We start from the raw sequence: 17,500 nt of genomic DNA, 5'->3' as shown, positions 1-17,500 counted from the left end.
GAAGGTGTGCCGAGTGTGAAGGTGTGCGCGTGTGTGTGTGTGTGAAGGTGTGTGTGTGTGTGTGAAGGTGTGTGTGCGCGCGCGCGTGAATGTCTGTGCGCGCGTGAAGGTGTGTGCGAAGGTGTGTGTGTGTGTGTGTGTGTGTGTGTGAGAAGGTGAAGGTGTGTGAAGGTGTGTGAAGGTGTGCGTGTGGAGGTGTGCGCGTGTGTGAAGGTGTGCGCGTGTGTGTGTGTGTGAAGGTGTGTGTGTGTGAAGGTGTGTGTGTGTGTGTGTGTGAAGGTGTGTGCGCGCGCGCGTGAATGTGTGTGCGCGCGCGCGTGAATGTGTGTGCGCGCGCGCGTGAATGTGTGTGCGCGCGCGCGTGAATGTGTGTGCGCGCGCGCGTGAAGGTGTGTGCGAAGGTGTGTGTGTGTGTGTGTGTGTGTGAGAAGGTGTGCGCGCGTGAAGGTGTGCGCGCGTGAAGGTGTGCGCGCGTGAAGGTGTGCGTGTGTGTGAAGGTGTGTGCCCGCGTGAAGGTGTGTGCCCGCGTGAAGGTGTGTGCGCGCGTGAAGGTGTGTGAGAGAAGGTGTGCGTGTGTGTGAAGGTGTGTGTGTGAAGGTGTGCGTGTGTGCGTGTGTGAAGGTGTGCGCGTGTGAAGGTGTGTGTGTTTGTGAAGGTGTGTGTGCGTGTGAGTGTGTGCGTGCGTGTGAAGGTGTGCGTGCGTGTGAAGGTGTGCGTGCGTGTGAAGGTGTGCGTGTGTGTGAAGGTGTGCGTGTGTGTGAAGGTGTGCGTGTGAAGGTGTGCGTGTGTGAAGGTGTGCGTGTGTGAAGGTGTGCGCGTGTGAAGGTGTGCGTGTGTGTGAAGGTGTGCGTGTGTGTGAAGGTGTGCGTGTGTGTGAAGGTGTGTGTGTGTGTGTGTGAAGGTGTGCGTGTGTGTGAAGGTGTGTGTGTGTGTGAAGGTGTGCGCGTGCGTGCGTGTGTGTGTGTGAAGGTGTGCGTGTGTGTGAAGGTGTGCGTGTGTGTGAAGGTGTGTGTGAAGGTGTGCGTGTGTGTGAAGGTGTGTGTGTGTGTGTGCGTGTGTGTGTGTGTGTGTTTGTGTGTGAGAAGGTGTGCGCGCGTGAAGGTGTGTGCGCGCGTGAAGGTGTGTGCGCGCGTGAAGGTGTGTGCGCGCGTGAAGGTGTGCGCGCGTGAAGGTGTGCGCGCGTGAAGGTGTGCGCGCGTGAAGGTGTGCGCGCGTGAAGGTGTGTGCGCGTGAAGGTGTGTGCGCGTGAAGGTGTGTGTGTGAAGGTGTGTGAAGGAGTGTGTGTGCGCGCGCGCGCGTGAAGGTGTGTGTGTGTGTGTGTGTGTGTGTGTGTGTGTGTGTGTGTAGGTGTGCGCGCGTGAAGGTGTGCATGTGTGTGCGTGTGAAGGTGTGTGTGTGTGAAGGTGTGTGCGTGTGTGTGAAGGTGTGTGTGAAGGTGTGTGTGAAGGTGTGTGAAGGTGTGTGAAGGTGTGCGAAGGTGTGTGTGTGTGCGCGTGAAGGTGTGCGCGCGTGAAGGTGTGCGCGCGTGAAGGTGTGCGCGCGTGAAGGTGTGCGCGCGTGAAGGTGTGCGCGCGTGAAGGTGTGCGCGCGTGAAGGTGTGCGCGCGTGAAGGTGTGCGCGCGTGAAGGTGTTTGCGTGTGAAGGTGTGTGTGTGTGTGAAGGTGTGTGTGTGTGTGAAGGTGTGCGCGCGTGAAGGTGTGCGTGTGTGTGAAGTTGTGCATGTGTGTGCGTGTGAAGGTGTGTGTGTGTGAAGGTGTGTGTGTGTGTGAAGGTGTGCGCGTGACGGTGTGCGCGTGAAGGTGTGCGCGTGAAGATGTGCGCGTGAAGGTGTGCGCGTGAAGGTGTGTGCGTGAAGGTGTGCGCGTGAAGGTGTGCGCGTGTGAAGGTGCGCGTGTGAAGGTGTGTGTGTGTGTGAAGGTGTGTGCGTGTGTGTGAAGGTGTGTGCGCGCGTGAAGGTGTGTGCGCGCGTGAAGGTGTGTGCGCGCGTGAAGGTGTGTGCGCGCGTGAAGGTGTGTGCGCGCGTGAAGGTGTGTGCGCGCGTGAAGGTGTGTGCGCGCGTGAAGGTGTGTGAAGGTGTGTGTGTGAAGGTGTGTGTGTGTGTGTGTTTGTGTGTGTGTGAAGGTGTGTGTGTGTGTGTGTGTGTGTGTGTGTGTGTGTGTGTGAAGGTGTGTGAAGGTGTGTGTGTGTGTGTGAGAGTGTGAGTGTGAGTGTGAGAAGGTGTGCGCGCGTGAAGGTGTGCGTGTGTGTGAAGGTGTGTGCGTGTGTGTGAAGGTGTGTGCGCGTGTGTGAAGGTGTGTGCGCGTGTGTGAAGGTGTGCGCGCGTGAAGGTGTGCGCGCGTGAAGGTGTGCGCGCGTGAAGGTGTGCGCGCGTGAAGGTGTGCGCGCGTGAAGGTGTGCGTGTGTGTGAAGGTGTTTGCGTGTGAAGGTGTGTGTGTGTGTGAAGGTGTGCGCGCGTGAAGGTGTGCGTGTGTGTGAAGTTGTGCATGTGTGTGAAGGTGTGCGTGTGTGCGTGTGAAGGTGTGTGTGTGTGAAGGTGTGTGTGTGTGTGAAGGTGTGCGTGTGAAGGTGTGCGCGTGAAGGTGTGCGCGTGACGGTGTGCGCGTGAAGGTGTGCGCGTGAAGGTGTGCGCGTGAAGGTGTGCGCGTGAAGGTGTGCGCGTGAAGGTGTGCGCGTGAAGGTGTGCGTGTGAAGGTGTGCGCGTGTGAAGGTGTGCGCGTGTGAAGGTGTGCGCGTGTGAAGGTGTGTGTGTGAAGGTGTGTGTGCGTGTAAAGGTGTGCGCGTGTGTGAAGGTGTGCGCGTGTGTGAAGGTGTGCGCGTGTGTGAAGGTGTGCGCGTGTGAAGGTGTGCGCGTGTGAAGGTGTGCGCGTGTGAAGGTGTGCGCGTGTGAAGGTGTGCGCGTGTGAAGGTGTGTGCGTGTGAAGGTGTGTGTGTGAAGGTGTGTGTGTGTGTGTGAAGGTGTGTGCGTGTGTGTGAAGGTGTGTGCGCGCGTGAAGGTGTGTGCGCGCGTGAAGGTGTGTGCGCGCGTGAAGGTGTGTGCGCGCGTGAAGGTGTGTGCGCGCGTGAAGGTGTGTGTGTGTGTGTGTTTGTGTGTGTGTGAAGGTGTGTGTGTGTGTGTGTGTGTGTGTGAAGGTGTGTGAAGGTGTGTGTGTGTGTGTGAGTGTGAGTGTGAGTGTGAGAAGGTGTGCGCGCGTGAAGGTGTGCGTGTGTGTGAAGGTGTGCGTGTGTGTGAAGGTGTGTGCGCGTGTGTGAAGGTGTGTGCGCGTGTGTGAAGGTGTGCGCGCGTGAAGGTGTGCGCGCGTGAAGGTGTGCGCGCGTGAAGGTGTGCGCGCGTGAAGGTGTGCGCGCGTGAAGGTGTGCGCGCGTGAAGGTGTGCGCGCGTGAAGGTGTGCGCGCGTGAAGGTGTGCGTGTGTGTGAAGGTGTTTGCGTGTGAAGGTGTTTGCGTGTGAAGGTGTGTGCGCGCGTGAAGGTGTGCGTGTGTGTGAAGTTGTGCATGTGTGTGAAGGTGTGCGTGTGTGCGTGTGAAGGTGTATGTGTGTGAAGGTGTGTGTGTGTGTGAAGGTGTGCGTGTGAAGGTGTGCGCGTGACGGTGTGCGCGTGACGGTGTGCGCGTGAAGGTGTGCGCGTGAAGGTGTGCGCGTGAAGGTGTGCGCGTGAAGGTGTGCGCGTGAAGGTGTGTGCGTGTGAAGGTGTGCGCGTGTGAAGGTGTGCGTGTGTGAAGGTGTGTGTGCGTGTGAAGGTGTGTGTGTGTGTGTGTGAAGGTGTGTGTGCGTGTAAAGGTGTGCGCGTGTGTGAAGGTGTGCGCGTGTGTGAAGGTGTGCGCGTGTGTGAAGGTGTGCGCGTGTGTGAAGGTGTGCGCGTGTGAAGGTGTGTGCGTGTGAAGGTGTGTGTGTGAAGGTGTGTGTGAAGGTGTGTGTGTGTGTGTGAAGGTGTGTGTGTGTGTCTGAAGGTGTGTGCGTGTGTGAAGGTGTGTGCGTGCGTGAAGGTGTGTGCGTGCGTGAAGGTGTGTGCGCGCGTGAAGGTGTGTGCGCGCGTGAAGGTGTGTGCGCGCGTGAAGGTGTGTGCGCGCGTGAAGGTGTGTGTGTGAAGGTGTGTGAAGGTGTGTGTGTGTGTGTGAAGGTGTGTGTGTGTGTGTGTTTGTGTGTGTGTGAAGGTGTGTGTGTGTGTGTGAAGGTGTGTGTGTGTGAGTGTGAGTGTGAGTGTGAGTGTGAGAAGGTGTGCGCGCGTGAAGGTGTGCGTGTGTGTGAAGGTGTGCGTGTGTGTGAAGGTGTGTGCGCGTGTGTGAAGGTGTGTGCGCGTGTGTGAAGGTGTGTGCGCGTGTGAAGGTGTGCGCGCGTGAAGGTGTGCGCGCGTGAAGGTGTGCGCGCGTGAAGGTGTGCGCGCGTGAAGGTGTGCGCGCGTGAAGGTGTGTGTGAAGGTGTTTGCGTGTGAAGGTGTGCGCGCGTGAAGGTGCGCACATTTCTCTTGTTTTTATTTAGTGAATAAATATATTTATTTAATTTATTGCTTAATTAAATAAATATATTTATTTAATTTATTGCTTAATTAAAAAAATATATTTAAACAAGCAATGAAAGACAAACAAAGTAAAATCTAATTTCATTTGCATTCCAGTTGAATAAAATGAAATTCAAAAAGTCAAATCAATATAAATTGTTCACATCTTTCTTTAAATAAAGTGCTGGCGTCGCATGAAATTGTTAAAAGTTGTAATAATAATAATAATAATAAGTTGTTAATAAAGTTGTAATAATAATAATAATAAGTTGTTAATAAAGTTGTAATAATAATAATAAGTTGTTAATAAAGTTGTAATAATAATAATAACAAGTTGTTAATAAAGTTGTAATAATAATAATAAGTTGTTAATAAAGTTGTAATAATAATAATAATAAGTTGTAATAATCATAATAATTTGTTAATAAAGTTGTAATAATAATAATCATAATAATTTGTTAATAATGTTGTAATAATAATAACAAGTTATTAATAAAGTTGTAATAATAATAATAACAAGTTGTTAATAAAGTTGTAATAATAATAATAATTAATGACGTTTCTTTCAGACACAGTTGTGAACCTGAGGGAAGAAAACAAACACCTGAGAAAAGCTCACCATGAGATTCACGTCCAGCTCCAGGACGCTCAGGTGACACTTTCACTGAAGGATTCAAACCAATGTTCAAATAAACTCATGTCATGTATTTCCAGGTCAAACATCAGGAGCTCAAGGTCACTCATGAACAACTTGCACTGACACTTGAAGACCACAAGAGTGCGCTGGTTGTTGCTCAGGTGGGAAGTTTGATGATTGACTAGAATCAATATGTTTAAGGGACACTCAAGGTCACAACAAATAAACACGCATTAGAACATCTCACTATTTTATTCTTCAAGTCATGTGACTTTTTTACCACAAAAAGTTATTTCTATCTTTTCCAAGCGTGTGTGCTGTTGGACCTTTGACCGTCAATAATATAACAATAATAATATTATAATAATAATATAATAATAATCCTGTCATTCCAGGCTCAAGTCAAAGAGTTCAAACAACTGCAGGAGGATCGAGAAAAGAACCAAAGTATGAAACAGGAACTAAAACCTGTTGAGTTCCACAAAGGTTCGAGGGACGAGCGAGTTGAAGCTCCTCACAAGGAGCCAGACAGTCATTCCACGGTAGGTCCTGCTGACTCTCTTCAGAACCTTCATTGACAGATGTTCCAGGTGCAGCAGAGGACAGAAGACCAGGTCCCTGAAGTGGAGCTTCATCCGACGGCGGCGCAGCAGGCGCCGGTGAAGGAGGACGGCGAGGGCGAGGCGGAGAGGAGGAGGGAGCTGGCCGAGGAGGAGATGGCACAAGCAGGTCAGCCTCAGAAGCTGGAGGAGGACCCGGACCAGAGACCCGACGAGCAGGACGAGGAGGAGCAGCAGGAAGAGCAGCCGGACGAGAACGCCTTGGATCTCCAGAGACACCAGGTCAGAGACTGTTTGAGTGAAAATACAACAAAACTGAAACCGTTGTCGTCAAAAGAGCTTCAACGCGGAGCAGCAGCAGGAGGTCCAGCCCAGGAGCGAGCGCCTGAAGTCCAACTACGAGCAGCAGCAGGAGGTCCAGCCCAGGAGCGAGCGCCTGAAGTCGGCCTACGAGCAGCAGCAGGAGGTCCAGCCCAGGAGCGAGCGCCTGAAGTCCAACTACGAGCAGCAGCAGGAGGTCCAGCCCAGGAACGAGCGCCTGAAGTCCAACTACGAGCAGCAGCAGGAGGTCCAGCCCAGGAACGAGCGCCTGAAGTCCAACTACGAGCAGCAGCAGGAGGTCCAGCCCAGGAACGAGCGCCTGAAGTCGGCCTACGAGCAGCAGCAGGACCAGCAGCGTCTGGAGGCTCAGCGCGCTGAGGAGCGCAGGATCATCCGCATGCGCCAGGACGCCCTGCAGGCCCAGAAGGAGAAGGTTCTGAAGGAGAGAGAACAGCGTCTGCGAGAGGAGCAGGAGAAGGAGCAGCAGCACAACAGAGAGCTGGACAGACGAGAGCACCTCCTGAAGGAGGAGCAGCAGAGGTGAGACGTGAAGTTAGTGGCAGCAGAATATTGAAGGAATTTAACGTTCGATATTGAAAGTGTTTTAATAATTTTACCGGAATTGAATTATTTCTATATTGAGATGTTTTTTTTTTGTAATTGAATTATAAAAATGTTATATTTTTGATACGTGTTCGGATCTAGTGGATCCAACTTTGAGATCATAACACAGACTCGTAGCTCTGTGCTCTGTTAGTCATGTCTGGTGTCACTACTTTTTAGAGTTGATTTAAAAGACAACAAATGACTTTAGAACATGTTATCATTTCAAATGTGTCAGATAATGAACAGTTGACGTGTGTCGACAGGAGGAGGTCGGAGTACGAGAACATGGACAACGATGTCGTCCAAGGACACGAGCACCAAACCAACGACGACGAAGGTGAGTTTGATTTATGTCATAAAATAAAGTTTCAATAATTGTTTGTCAACAGAAGCTGACGTGCATCTGCTGCCTGACGAAGTGAAGCAGGAAGTCGACCACAGAGTTCCAGCACATCAGGTGAACCTTCTCCAGCCATGATAACTAAACTAACTAGTACTTACACGTCAGGTGAACCTTCTCCAGCCATGATAACTAAACTAACTAGTACTTACACGTCAGGTGAACCTTCTCCAGCCATGATAACTTAACTAACTAGTACTTACACATCAGGTGAACCTTCTCCAGCCATGATAACTAAACTAACTAGTACTTACACGTCAGGTGAACCTTCTCCAGCCATGATAACTGAACTAACTAGTACTTACACGTCAGGTGAACCTTCTCCAGCCATGATAACTAAACTAACTAGTACTTACACGTCAGGTGAACCTTCTCCAGCCATGATAACTTAACTAACTAGTACTTACACATCAGGTGAACCTTCTCCAGCCATGATAACTTAACTAACTAGTACTTACACGTCAGGTGAACCTTCTCCAGCCATGATAACTAAACTAACTAGTACTTACACGTCAGGTGAACCTTCTCCAGCCATGATAACTTAACTAACTAGTACTTACACATCAGGTGAACCTTCTCCAGCCATGATAACTTAACTAACTAGTACTTACACATCAGGTGAACCTTCTCTAGCCATGATAACTGAACTAACTAGTACTTACACGTCAGGTGAACCTTCTCCAGCCATGATAACTTAACTAACTAGTACTTACACATCAGGTGAACCTTCTCCAGCCATGATAACTTAACTAACTAGTACTTACACATCAGGTGAACCTTCTCCAGCCATGATAACTGAACTAACTAGTACTTACACGTCAGGTGAACCTTCTCCAGCCATGATAACTGAACTAACTAGTACTTACACGTCAGGTGAACCTTCTCCAGCCATGATAACTTAACTAACTAGTACTTCCACGTCAGGTGAACCTTCTCCAGCCATGATAACTTAACTAACTAGTACTTACACGTCAGGTGAACCTTCTCCAGCCATGATAACTTAACTAACTAGTACTTACACGTCAGGTGAACCTTCTCCAGCCATGATAACTGAACTAACTAGTACTTACACGTCAGGTGAACCTTCTCCAGCCATGATAACTTAACTAACTAGTACTTACACGTCAGGTGAACCTTCTCCAGCCATGATAACTGAACTAACTAGTACTTACACATCAGGTGAACCTTCTCCAGCCATGATAACTTAACTAACTAGTACTTACACGTCAGGTGAACCTTCTCCAGCCATGATAACTTAACTAACTAGTAATTACACATCAGGTGAACCTTCTCCAGCCATGATAACTTAACTAACTAGTACTTACACATCAGGTGAACCTTCTCCAGCCATGATAACTGAACTAACTAGTACTTACACGTCAGGTGAACCTTCTCCAGCCATGATAACTGAACTAACTAGTACTTACACGTCAGGTGAACCTTCTCCAGCCATAATAACTTAACTAACTAGTACTTACACGTCAGGTGAACCTTCTCCAGCCATGATAACTTAACTAACTAGTACTTACACGTCAGGTGAACCTTCTCCAGCCATGATAACTGAACTAACTAGTACTTACACGTCAGGTGAACCTTCTCCAGCCATGATAACTTAACTAACTAGTACTTACACGTCAGGTGAACCTTCTCCAGCCATGATAACTGAACTAACTAGTACTTACACGTCAGGTGAACCTTCTCCAGCCATGATAACTAAACTAACTAGTACTTACACGTCAGGTGAACCTTCTCCAGCCATGATAACTTAACTAACTAGTAATTACACATCAGGTGAACCTTCTCCAGCCATGATAACTTAACTAACTAGTACTTACACATCAGGTGAACCTTCTCCAGCCATGATAACTGAACTAACTAGTACTTACACGTCAGGTGAACCTTCTCCAGCCATAATAACTTAACTAACTAGTACTTACACGTCAGGTGAACCTTCTCCAGCCATGATAACTTAACTAACTAGTACTTACACGTCAGGTGAACCTTCTCCAGCCATAATAACTTAACTAACTAGTACTTACACGTCAGGTGAACCTTCTCCAGCCATCGATCATGTGACTCTCAGACGATCATGTGACTCACAGACGATCATGTGACTCTCAGACGATCATGTGACTCTCAGCGATCATGTGACTCTCTGACGATCATGTGACTCTCAGACGATCATGTGACTCTCTGACGATCATGTGACTCTCAGACGGTCATGTGAGTCTCAGCGATCATGTGACTCAGACGATCATGTGACTCAGACGATCATGTGACTCTCAGACGATCATGTGACTCTCAGCGATCATGTGACTCTCAGACGATCATGTGACTCTCAGACGATCATGTGACTCTCTGATGATCATGTGACTCTCAGACGATCATGTGACTCTCAGACGATCATGTGACTCTCAGACGATCATGTGACTCAGACGATCATGTGACTCTCAGACGATCATGTGACTCTCAGACGATCATGTGACTCTCAGACGATCATGTGACTCTCAGACGATCATGTGACTCTCAGACGATCATGTGACTCTCAACGATCATGTGACTCTCAGACGATCATGTGACTCCGACGATCATGTGACTCTCAGCTGATCATGTGACTCTCAGATGATCATGTGACTCTCAGATGATCATGTGACTCTCAGACGATCATGTGACTCTCAGACGATCATGTGACTCTCAGACGATCATGTGACTCTCAGACGATCATGTGACTCTCAGATGATCATGTGACTCTCAGACGATCATGTGACTCTCAGACGATCATGTGACTCTCAGCTGATCATGTGACTCTCAGATGATCATGTGACTCTCAGATGATCATGTGACTCTCAGACGATCATGTGACTCTCTGATGATCATGTGACTCTCAGACGATCATGTGACTCTCAGACGATCATGTGACTCTCAGACGATCATGTGACTCTCAGACGATCATGTGACTCTCAGACGATCATGTGACTCTCAGCGATCATGTGACTCTCAGATGATCATGTGACTCTCAGATGATCATGTGACTCTCAGATGATCATGTGACTCTCAGACGATCATGTGACTCTCAGACGATCATGTGACTCTCAGACGATCATGTGACTCTCAGATGATCATGTGACTCTCAGATGATCATGTGACTCTCAGCGATCATGTGACTCTCAGATGATCATGTGACTCACAGACGATCATGTGACTCTCAGACGATCATGTGACTCTCAGATGATCATGTGACTCTCAGACGATCATGTGACTCTCAGACGATCATGTGACTCACAGATGATCATGTGACTCTCAGACGATCATGTGACTCTCAGATGATCATGTGACTCTCAGATGATCATGTGACTCTCAGACGATCATGTGACTCTCAGACGATCATGTGACTCTCAGATGATCATGTGACTCTCAGATGATCATGTGACTCTCAGACGATCATGTGACTCTCAGCTGATCATGTGACTCTCAGCTGATCATGTGACTCTCAGACGATCATGTGACTCTCAGATGATCATGTGACTCTCAGATGATCATGTGACTCTCAGACGATCATGTGACTCTCAGACGATCATGTGACTCTCAGACGATCATGTGACTCTCAGATGATCATGTGACTCTCAGATGATCATGTGACTCTCAGATGATCATGTGACTCTCAGACGATCATGTGACTCTCAGCTGATCATGTGACTCTCAGCTGATCATGTGACTCTCAGACGATCATGTGACTCTCAGCTGATCATGTGACTCTCAGCTGATCATGTGACTCTCAGCTGATCATGTGACTCTCAGCTGATCATGTGACTCTCAGCTGATCATGTGACTCTCAGACGATCATGTGACTCTCAGACGATCATGTGACTCACAGATGATCATGTGACTCTCAGACGATCATGTGACTCTCAGATGATCATGTGACTCTCAGATGATCATGTGACTCTCAGACGATCATGTGACTCTCAGATGATCATGTGACTCTCAGATGATCATGTGACTCTCAGACGATCATGTGACTCTCAGACGATCATGTGACTCTCAGATGATCATGTGACTCTCAGATGATCATGTGACTCTCAGACGATCATGTGACTCTCAGACGATCATGTGACTCTCAGATGATCATGTGACTCTCAGATGATCATGTGACTCTCAGACGATCATGTGACTCTCAGCTGATCATGTGACTCTCAGCTGATCATGTGACTCTCAGACGATCATGTGACTCTCAGACGATCATGTGACTCTCAGATGATCATGTGACTCTCAGACGATCATGTGACTCTCAGACGATCATGTGACTCTCAGACGATCATGTGACTCTCAGATGATCATGTGACTCTCAGATGATCATGTGACTCTCAGATGATCATGTGACTCTCAGACGATCATGTGACTCTCAGCTGATCATGTGACTCTCAGCTGATCATGTGACTCTCAGACGATCATGTGACTCTCAGCTGATCATGTGACTCTCAGCTGATCATGTGACTCTCAGCTGATCATGTGACTCTCAGCTGATCATGTGACTCTCAGCTGATCATGTGACTCTCAGCTGATCATGTGACTCTCAGACGATCATGTGACTCTCAGATGATCATGTGACTGGCGAGTGGCTCAATTGAATTATTTATTTAACTTGAGTCATTTAAATGTTTTATTCATTTTTGTTGGATGTTGAATTCAATGATTGTTATCAAAACAAAAGAAAAACAATAAATACTAGTTTAACATTTACTTCCTCTCTTGACTCGTTCAAACTCCAGGGCGCCGAAGAACTGGACCCCGAGGACGACCCCAACAACCAGGGGGAGGACGAGTTCGAGGAGGCCGAGGACGAGCCGCCCAACCAGCGAGCCGGCGAAGAGGAGGACGAGGTCGTGGAGGACGAGGAGGAGCCGGCGGCGCACGTGGAGTCACAGGCCAGGCAGCCGGCGGTGGAGGAGGAACTGGTGGTGAGTTCAGGGCCGGGCCAGGATCCTGGAGGTGTTTGACTGAAGTTCTGCCCAGATGGCTGGAAACCCTGACCAGCAGGAGGACAACATGGACGACCAGTACCAGGAGGAGAACGAAGACGAGGTTGGTGTCGACACGACGGCGTAAACAGATCCATGTCACGAGTGTTTGGATGACGACCAGGAGGCGTCCATGAAGGTCGTGATGAATAAACGCATGACGACGTGTGTTTCTGTGTCTTTGACGTCGTGAAGGTTCAGGACGACGTGGCCGCCGGAGGAAAGAAAGAAGAAGATGCAGAAGAAGAAGATCCGTACAATGAGGAGAACATCGAACAGGTCAAAGTTTTTCACTCTTTTCTTAAAGCTTACGAAAGTGTTGTTGAGTATCTGAGAAACTATTGTTTAAATGTTGATCAAACACTGTTTATACATTTTATTCATATTATTTACTTCATGAAACGTTTCTTCTTTCGTTGTTAATTCGTTAACTTTGATGCAAATATAATTCATTTAAAACTTTTACTTTGATTCAACACTTTTTCGAGCACAAATCCTGAGAAGAACTTCTTTGATAATATTGTCACGTCTTATCAATAACAAACTCAATGCAATGACTTTAAGGTGAAGCCACTGGTTCACCGACAGGTTCTGAGTCGAGGCCACGATGTTCTTATTTCACTTTTTATTACAGAAATGATTGAATTCAATGATTCTAAATGATTATAATATAAATAAAGCACTTTAATGAAATGTTTAATGTACTGATGTCACTGTAGCGCCCTCTAGGGACATGAAAATGACTTTGACACCTTCAACAAAACATGTATTTAATATACTTCAATTATTTTATTTCTCTAAACTCATGTCATCCCCACTATCGTACCATTGCGCCCCCTTCAGGAGATGAGGAGGAAGAGAAGGTGGAAGTGATTAAAGATCGATGACAGTAGAAATGAGTGAAGTTAGAGAAGCTGGACTTGATAACAACACGTGGAGAGATGAAGGACATGTGTGAGCTTGAAGGTTGAGTTACTAGAGGAGGAGGAGGAGGAAGAGGAGGAGGAGGAAGAAGAGGAGGAGGAGGAGGAGGAGGAGGAGGAGGAAGAGGAAGAAGAGGAGGGTGAAGAGGAAGACAAAGAAGAGGAGGATGAGAAAGAGGAAGAAGAGGATGGGGAAGACAAGGAAGAGGATGAGGAAGAAGAAGAGGAAGACGAGGAAGAGGAGGAAGAGTAACAAGAGGAAGAGTAACAAGAGGAAGAGGAGGAAGAGTAACAAGAGGAAGAGGAGGAAGAGTAACAAGAGGAAGAGGAGGAAGAGTAAAAAGAGGAAGAGGAGGAAGAGTAACAAGAGGAAGAGGAGGAAGAGGAAGATGAGGAAGAGTAACAAGAGGAAGAGGAGGAAGAGTAACAAGAGGAAGAGGAGGAAGAGTAACAAGAGGAAGAGGAGGAAGAGTAACAAGAGGAAGAGTAACAAGAGGAAGAGGAGGAAGAGTAACAAGAGGAAGAGGAGGAAGAGTAAAAAGAGGAAGAGGAGGAAGAGTAACAAGAGGAAGAGGAGGAAGAGTAACAAGAGGAAGAGGAAGAAGAGAGTTTCAGGATCGTGACGTTCTTGATTGTCTTTGATTCTTCAGGATGAGGTGAAAACAGAAGACGGACGACAGAAGGAGCACAAGAAGAGCCTGGATAACGCCGAGGAGGAGAACTATGAGGAGGAGGAGGACGAGGAGGAGGACGGGGCCGAGGGAGGAACCAACAGAAGAGCAGAGATGTGACTCAAGTTACAAAGAGCCTCAAGTCTTTTGCGTCCAAAGGAATAGAAGCAGCCATCGCCTCCAGAATGAACTGACTTAGGACCTGATGCTGGACCTGATGCTGCCCCTGATGCTGCCTGATCGTTTCTACAAGAATGTATTTCTAACATGTGCTGCCTCTGAACGTTCTTATGCAAACAGTAGTTAGAGCGGATTTTATATCTTATTTATTGTTCCTTTTATTCGCCGACAATCATGGAGCTCGTGATGACGGCACAACTTCAGCTCGGGCGACGATGTCTCACCTTTTTTCTGCACCTTTTACGTTTCAAACTCTCACATTTCCAGGAATCGAACCACGGTCGCGTACATTTGACTTCCTCAACACGACTGGGACGAAAAGACACAAGACTCGATGTTTGAGATCGACTGCTGATGAATATTTGATGCAAATGTTACCAGTTTCTATCTTTGTTGTACAGGAAAGTAAATACTGTCCATTTCTAACAAGTGTGTGTGTGTTTGTGTGTGTAAGTGTGTGTTTGGTTCCCACGTTCAGAACGTTCCGGAGAGATGTCGGTTCAGTATCTACAGTTGGCGAAACTGGCTAAATGTGGGCAATTATTTTCTCACTTATTGTCCGAGTTTTTATTCTCCCAAACTAATCCTGCCGTCATTTAACCGCATCCAGTATGAACTTTAACATTATAATAAACTTTTATAATAACCAGGAATAGGTTGTAATCAAACCACGAGCCCTGACAGGAAGTTCAAGGTCTCACTTCCTGCCGTCAAACCCTCCAGACAAGTCCGAACTTTCAGGAACAAATGATCAGGAACAGTAGAAGAAATAAAACTAAAATAACCTTAAAATTCAGTTCAGGAGAATCTTAGAGCAACACATTATTCTCTTCTCTGTTCAAACTCCTTGTTGCTCCTGGAGGACGTGAAGTCTGTTGAACTCTTTTATTAACTAGTCCTGGTCGACGTGAAGTCTGTTGAACTCTTTTATTAACTAGTCCTGGTCGACGTGACGTCTGTTGAACTCTTTTATTAACTAGTCCTGGTCGACGTGAAGTCTGTTGAACTCTTTTATTAACTAGTCCTGGTCGACGTGACGTCTGTTGAACTCTTTTATTAACTAGTCCTGGTCGACGTGAAGTCTGTTGAACTCTTTTATTAACTAGTCCTGGTCGACGTGACGTCTGTTGAACTCTTTTATTAACTAGTCCTGGTCGACGTGACGTCTGTTGAACTCTTTTATTAACTAGTCCTGGTCGACGTGACGTCTGTTGAACTCTTTTATTAACTAGTCCTGGTCGACGTGACGTCTGTTGAACTCTTTTATTAACTAGTCCTGGTCGACGTGAAGTCTGTTGAACTCTTTTATTAACTAATCCTGGTCGACGTGACGTCTGTTGAACTCTTTTATTAACTAATCCTGGTCGACGTGAAGTCTGTTCAACTCTTTTATTAACTAGTCCTGGTCGACGTGAAGTCTGTTGAACTCTTTTATTAACTAGTCCTGGTCGACGTGAAGTCTGTTGAACTCTTTTATTAACTAATCCTGGTCGACGTGACGTCTGTTCAACTCTTTTATTAACTAATCCTGGTCGACGTGACGTCTGTTCAACTCTTTTATTAACTAGTCCTGGTCGACGTGAAGTCTGTTGAACTCTTTTATTAACTAGTCCTGGTCGACGTGAAGTCTGTTGAACTCTTTTATTAACTAATCCTGGTCGACGTGAAGTCTGTTCAACTCTTTTATTAACTAATCCTGGTCGACGTGACGTCTGTTGAACTCTTTTATTAACTAGTCCTGGTCGACGTGAAGTCTGTTGAACTCTTTTATTAACTAGTCCTGGTCGACGTGAAGTCTGTTGAACTCTTTTATTAACTAATCCTGGTCGACGTGACGTCTGTTGAACTCTTTTATTAACTAATCCTGGTCGACGTGAAGTCTGTTGAACTCTTTTATTAACTAGTCCTGGTCGACGTGAAGTCTGTTGAACTCTTTTATTAACTAGTCCTGGTCGACGTGACGTCTGTTGAACTCTTTTATTAACTAATCCTGGTCGACGTGACGTCTGTTGAACTCTTTTATTAACTAGTCCTGGTCGACGTGACGTCTGTTGAACTCTTTTATTAACTAGTCCTGGTCGACGTGAAGTCTGTTGAACTCTTTTATTAACTAGTCCTGGTCGACGTGACGTCTGTTGAACTCTTTTATTAACTAGTCCTGGTCGACGTGAAGTCTGTTGAACTCTTTTATTAACTAGTCCTGGTCGACGTGAAGTCTGTTGAACTATTTTATTAACTAATCCTGGTCGACGTGAAGTCTGTTGAACTCTTTTATTAACTAGTCCTGGTCGACGTGACGTCTGTTCAACTCTTTTATTAACTAGTCCTGGTCGACGTGACGTCTGTTGAACTCTTTTATTAACTAGTCCTGGTCGACGTGACGTCTGTTCAACTATTTTATTAACTAGTCCTGGTCGACGTGACGTCTGTTCAACTCTTTTATTAACTAGTCCTGGTCGACGTGACGTCTGTTCAACTCTTTTATTAACTAGTCCTGGTCGACGTGACGTCTGTTGAACTCTTTTATTAACTAGTCCTGGTCGACGTGAAGTCTGTTGAACTCTTTTATTAACTAGTCCTGGTCGACGTGACGTCTGTTCAACTCTTTTATTAACTAATCCTGGTCGACGTGAAGTCTGTTCAACTCTTTTATTAACTAGTCCTGGTCGACGTGAAGTCTGTTGAACTCTTTTATTAACTAATCCTGGTCGACGTGACGTCTGTTCAACTCTTTTATTAACTAATCCTGGTCGACGTGAAGTCTGTTCAACTCTTTTATTAACTAGTCCTGGTCGACGTGAAGTCTGTTGAACTCTTTTATTAACTAGTCCTGGTCGACGTGAAGTCTGTTGAACTCTTTTATTAACTAATCCTGGTCGACGTGAAGTCTGTTCAACTCTTTTATTAACTAATCCTGGTCGACGTGACGTCTGTTGAACTCTTTTATTAACTAGTCCTGGTCGACGTGAAGTCTGTTGAACTCTTTTATTAACTAGTCCTGGTCGACGTGAAGTCTGTTGAACTCTTTTATTAACTAATCCTGGTCGACGTGACGTCTGTTGAACTCTTTTATTAACTAATCCTGGTCGACGTGAAGTCTGTTGAACTCTTTTATTAACTAGTCCTGGTCGACGTGAAGTCTGTTGAACTCTTTTATTAACTAGTCCTGGTCGACGTGACGTCTGTTGAACTCTTTTATTAACTAATCCTGGTCGACGTGACGTCTGTTGAACTCTTTTATTAACTAGTCCTGGTCGACGTGACGTCTGTTGAACTCTTTTATTAACTAGTCCTGGTCGACGTGAAGTCTGTTGAACTCTTTTATTAACTAGTCCTGGTCGACGTGACGTCTGTTGAACTCTTTTATTAACTAGTCCTGGTCGACGTGAAGTCTGTTGAACTCTTTTATTAACTAGTCCTGGTCGACGTGAAGTCTGTTGAACTATTTTATTAACTAATCCTGGTCGACGTGAAGTCTGTTGAACTCTTTTATTAACTAGTCCTGGTCGACGTGACGTCTGTTCAACTCTTTTATTAACTAGTCCTGGTCGACGTGACGTCTGTTCAACTCTTTTATTAACTAATCCTGGTCGACGTGACGTCTGTTCAACTCTTTTATTAACTAGTCCTGGTCGACGTGACGTCTGTTGAACTCTTTTATTAACTGGTCCTGGTCGACGTGAAGTCTG

The 17,500-nt window shown here is 46.9% G+C and overlaps 1 protein-coding gene across 3 annotated transcripts in view; it reads left to right on the top strand.

The window, feature by feature from the left end:
- The window catches only part of golim4a (golgi integral membrane protein 4a), a 21,431-nt gene extending 7,217 nt beyond the window's left edge, over positions 1-14,214 (top strand). Inside the window, exons 6-16 of one of the 3 annotated variants that reach the window (XM_087796149.1) lie at positions 5,065-5,147; positions 5,210-5,293; positions 5,528-5,674; positions 5,732-5,974; positions 6,030-6,553; positions 6,883-6,956; positions 7,009-7,076; positions 11,789-11,977; positions 12,033-12,101; positions 12,233-12,316; positions 13,611-14,214. In XM_087796149.1, the coding sequence (XP_087652275.1) occupies positions 5,065-5,147; positions 5,210-5,293; positions 5,528-5,674; positions 5,732-5,974; positions 6,030-6,553; positions 6,883-6,956; positions 7,009-7,076; positions 11,789-11,977; positions 12,033-12,101; positions 12,233-12,316; positions 13,611-13,751 (1,706 nt within the window). In that variant the 3' untranslated portion in view covers positions 13,752-14,214. Of the gene's footprint in view, positions 1-5,064; positions 5,148-5,209; positions 5,294-5,527; positions 5,675-5,722; positions 5,975-6,029; positions 6,554-6,882; positions 6,957-7,008; positions 7,077-11,788; positions 11,978-12,032; positions 12,102-12,232; positions 12,317-13,610 lie in introns of all 3 variants that reach the window. The other 2 variants (XM_087796148.1, XM_087796147.1) reach the window with 2 other exon arrangements.
- The last annotated feature ends 3,286 nt before the right edge of the window (positions 14,215-17,500 follow it).

This window comes from Callionymus lyra, chromosome 7 (assembly GCF_982586985.1).
Source record: "Callionymus lyra chromosome 7, fCalLyr1.hap1.1, whole genome shotgun sequence".
Taxonomy (NCBI): domain Eukaryota; kingdom Metazoa; phylum Chordata; class Actinopteri; order Syngnathiformes; family Callionymidae; genus Callionymus; species Callionymus lyra.
The sequence above is the reverse complement of the archived record's forward strand: the minus strand, read 5'-3'. Positions and strand labels throughout refer to the sequence as shown.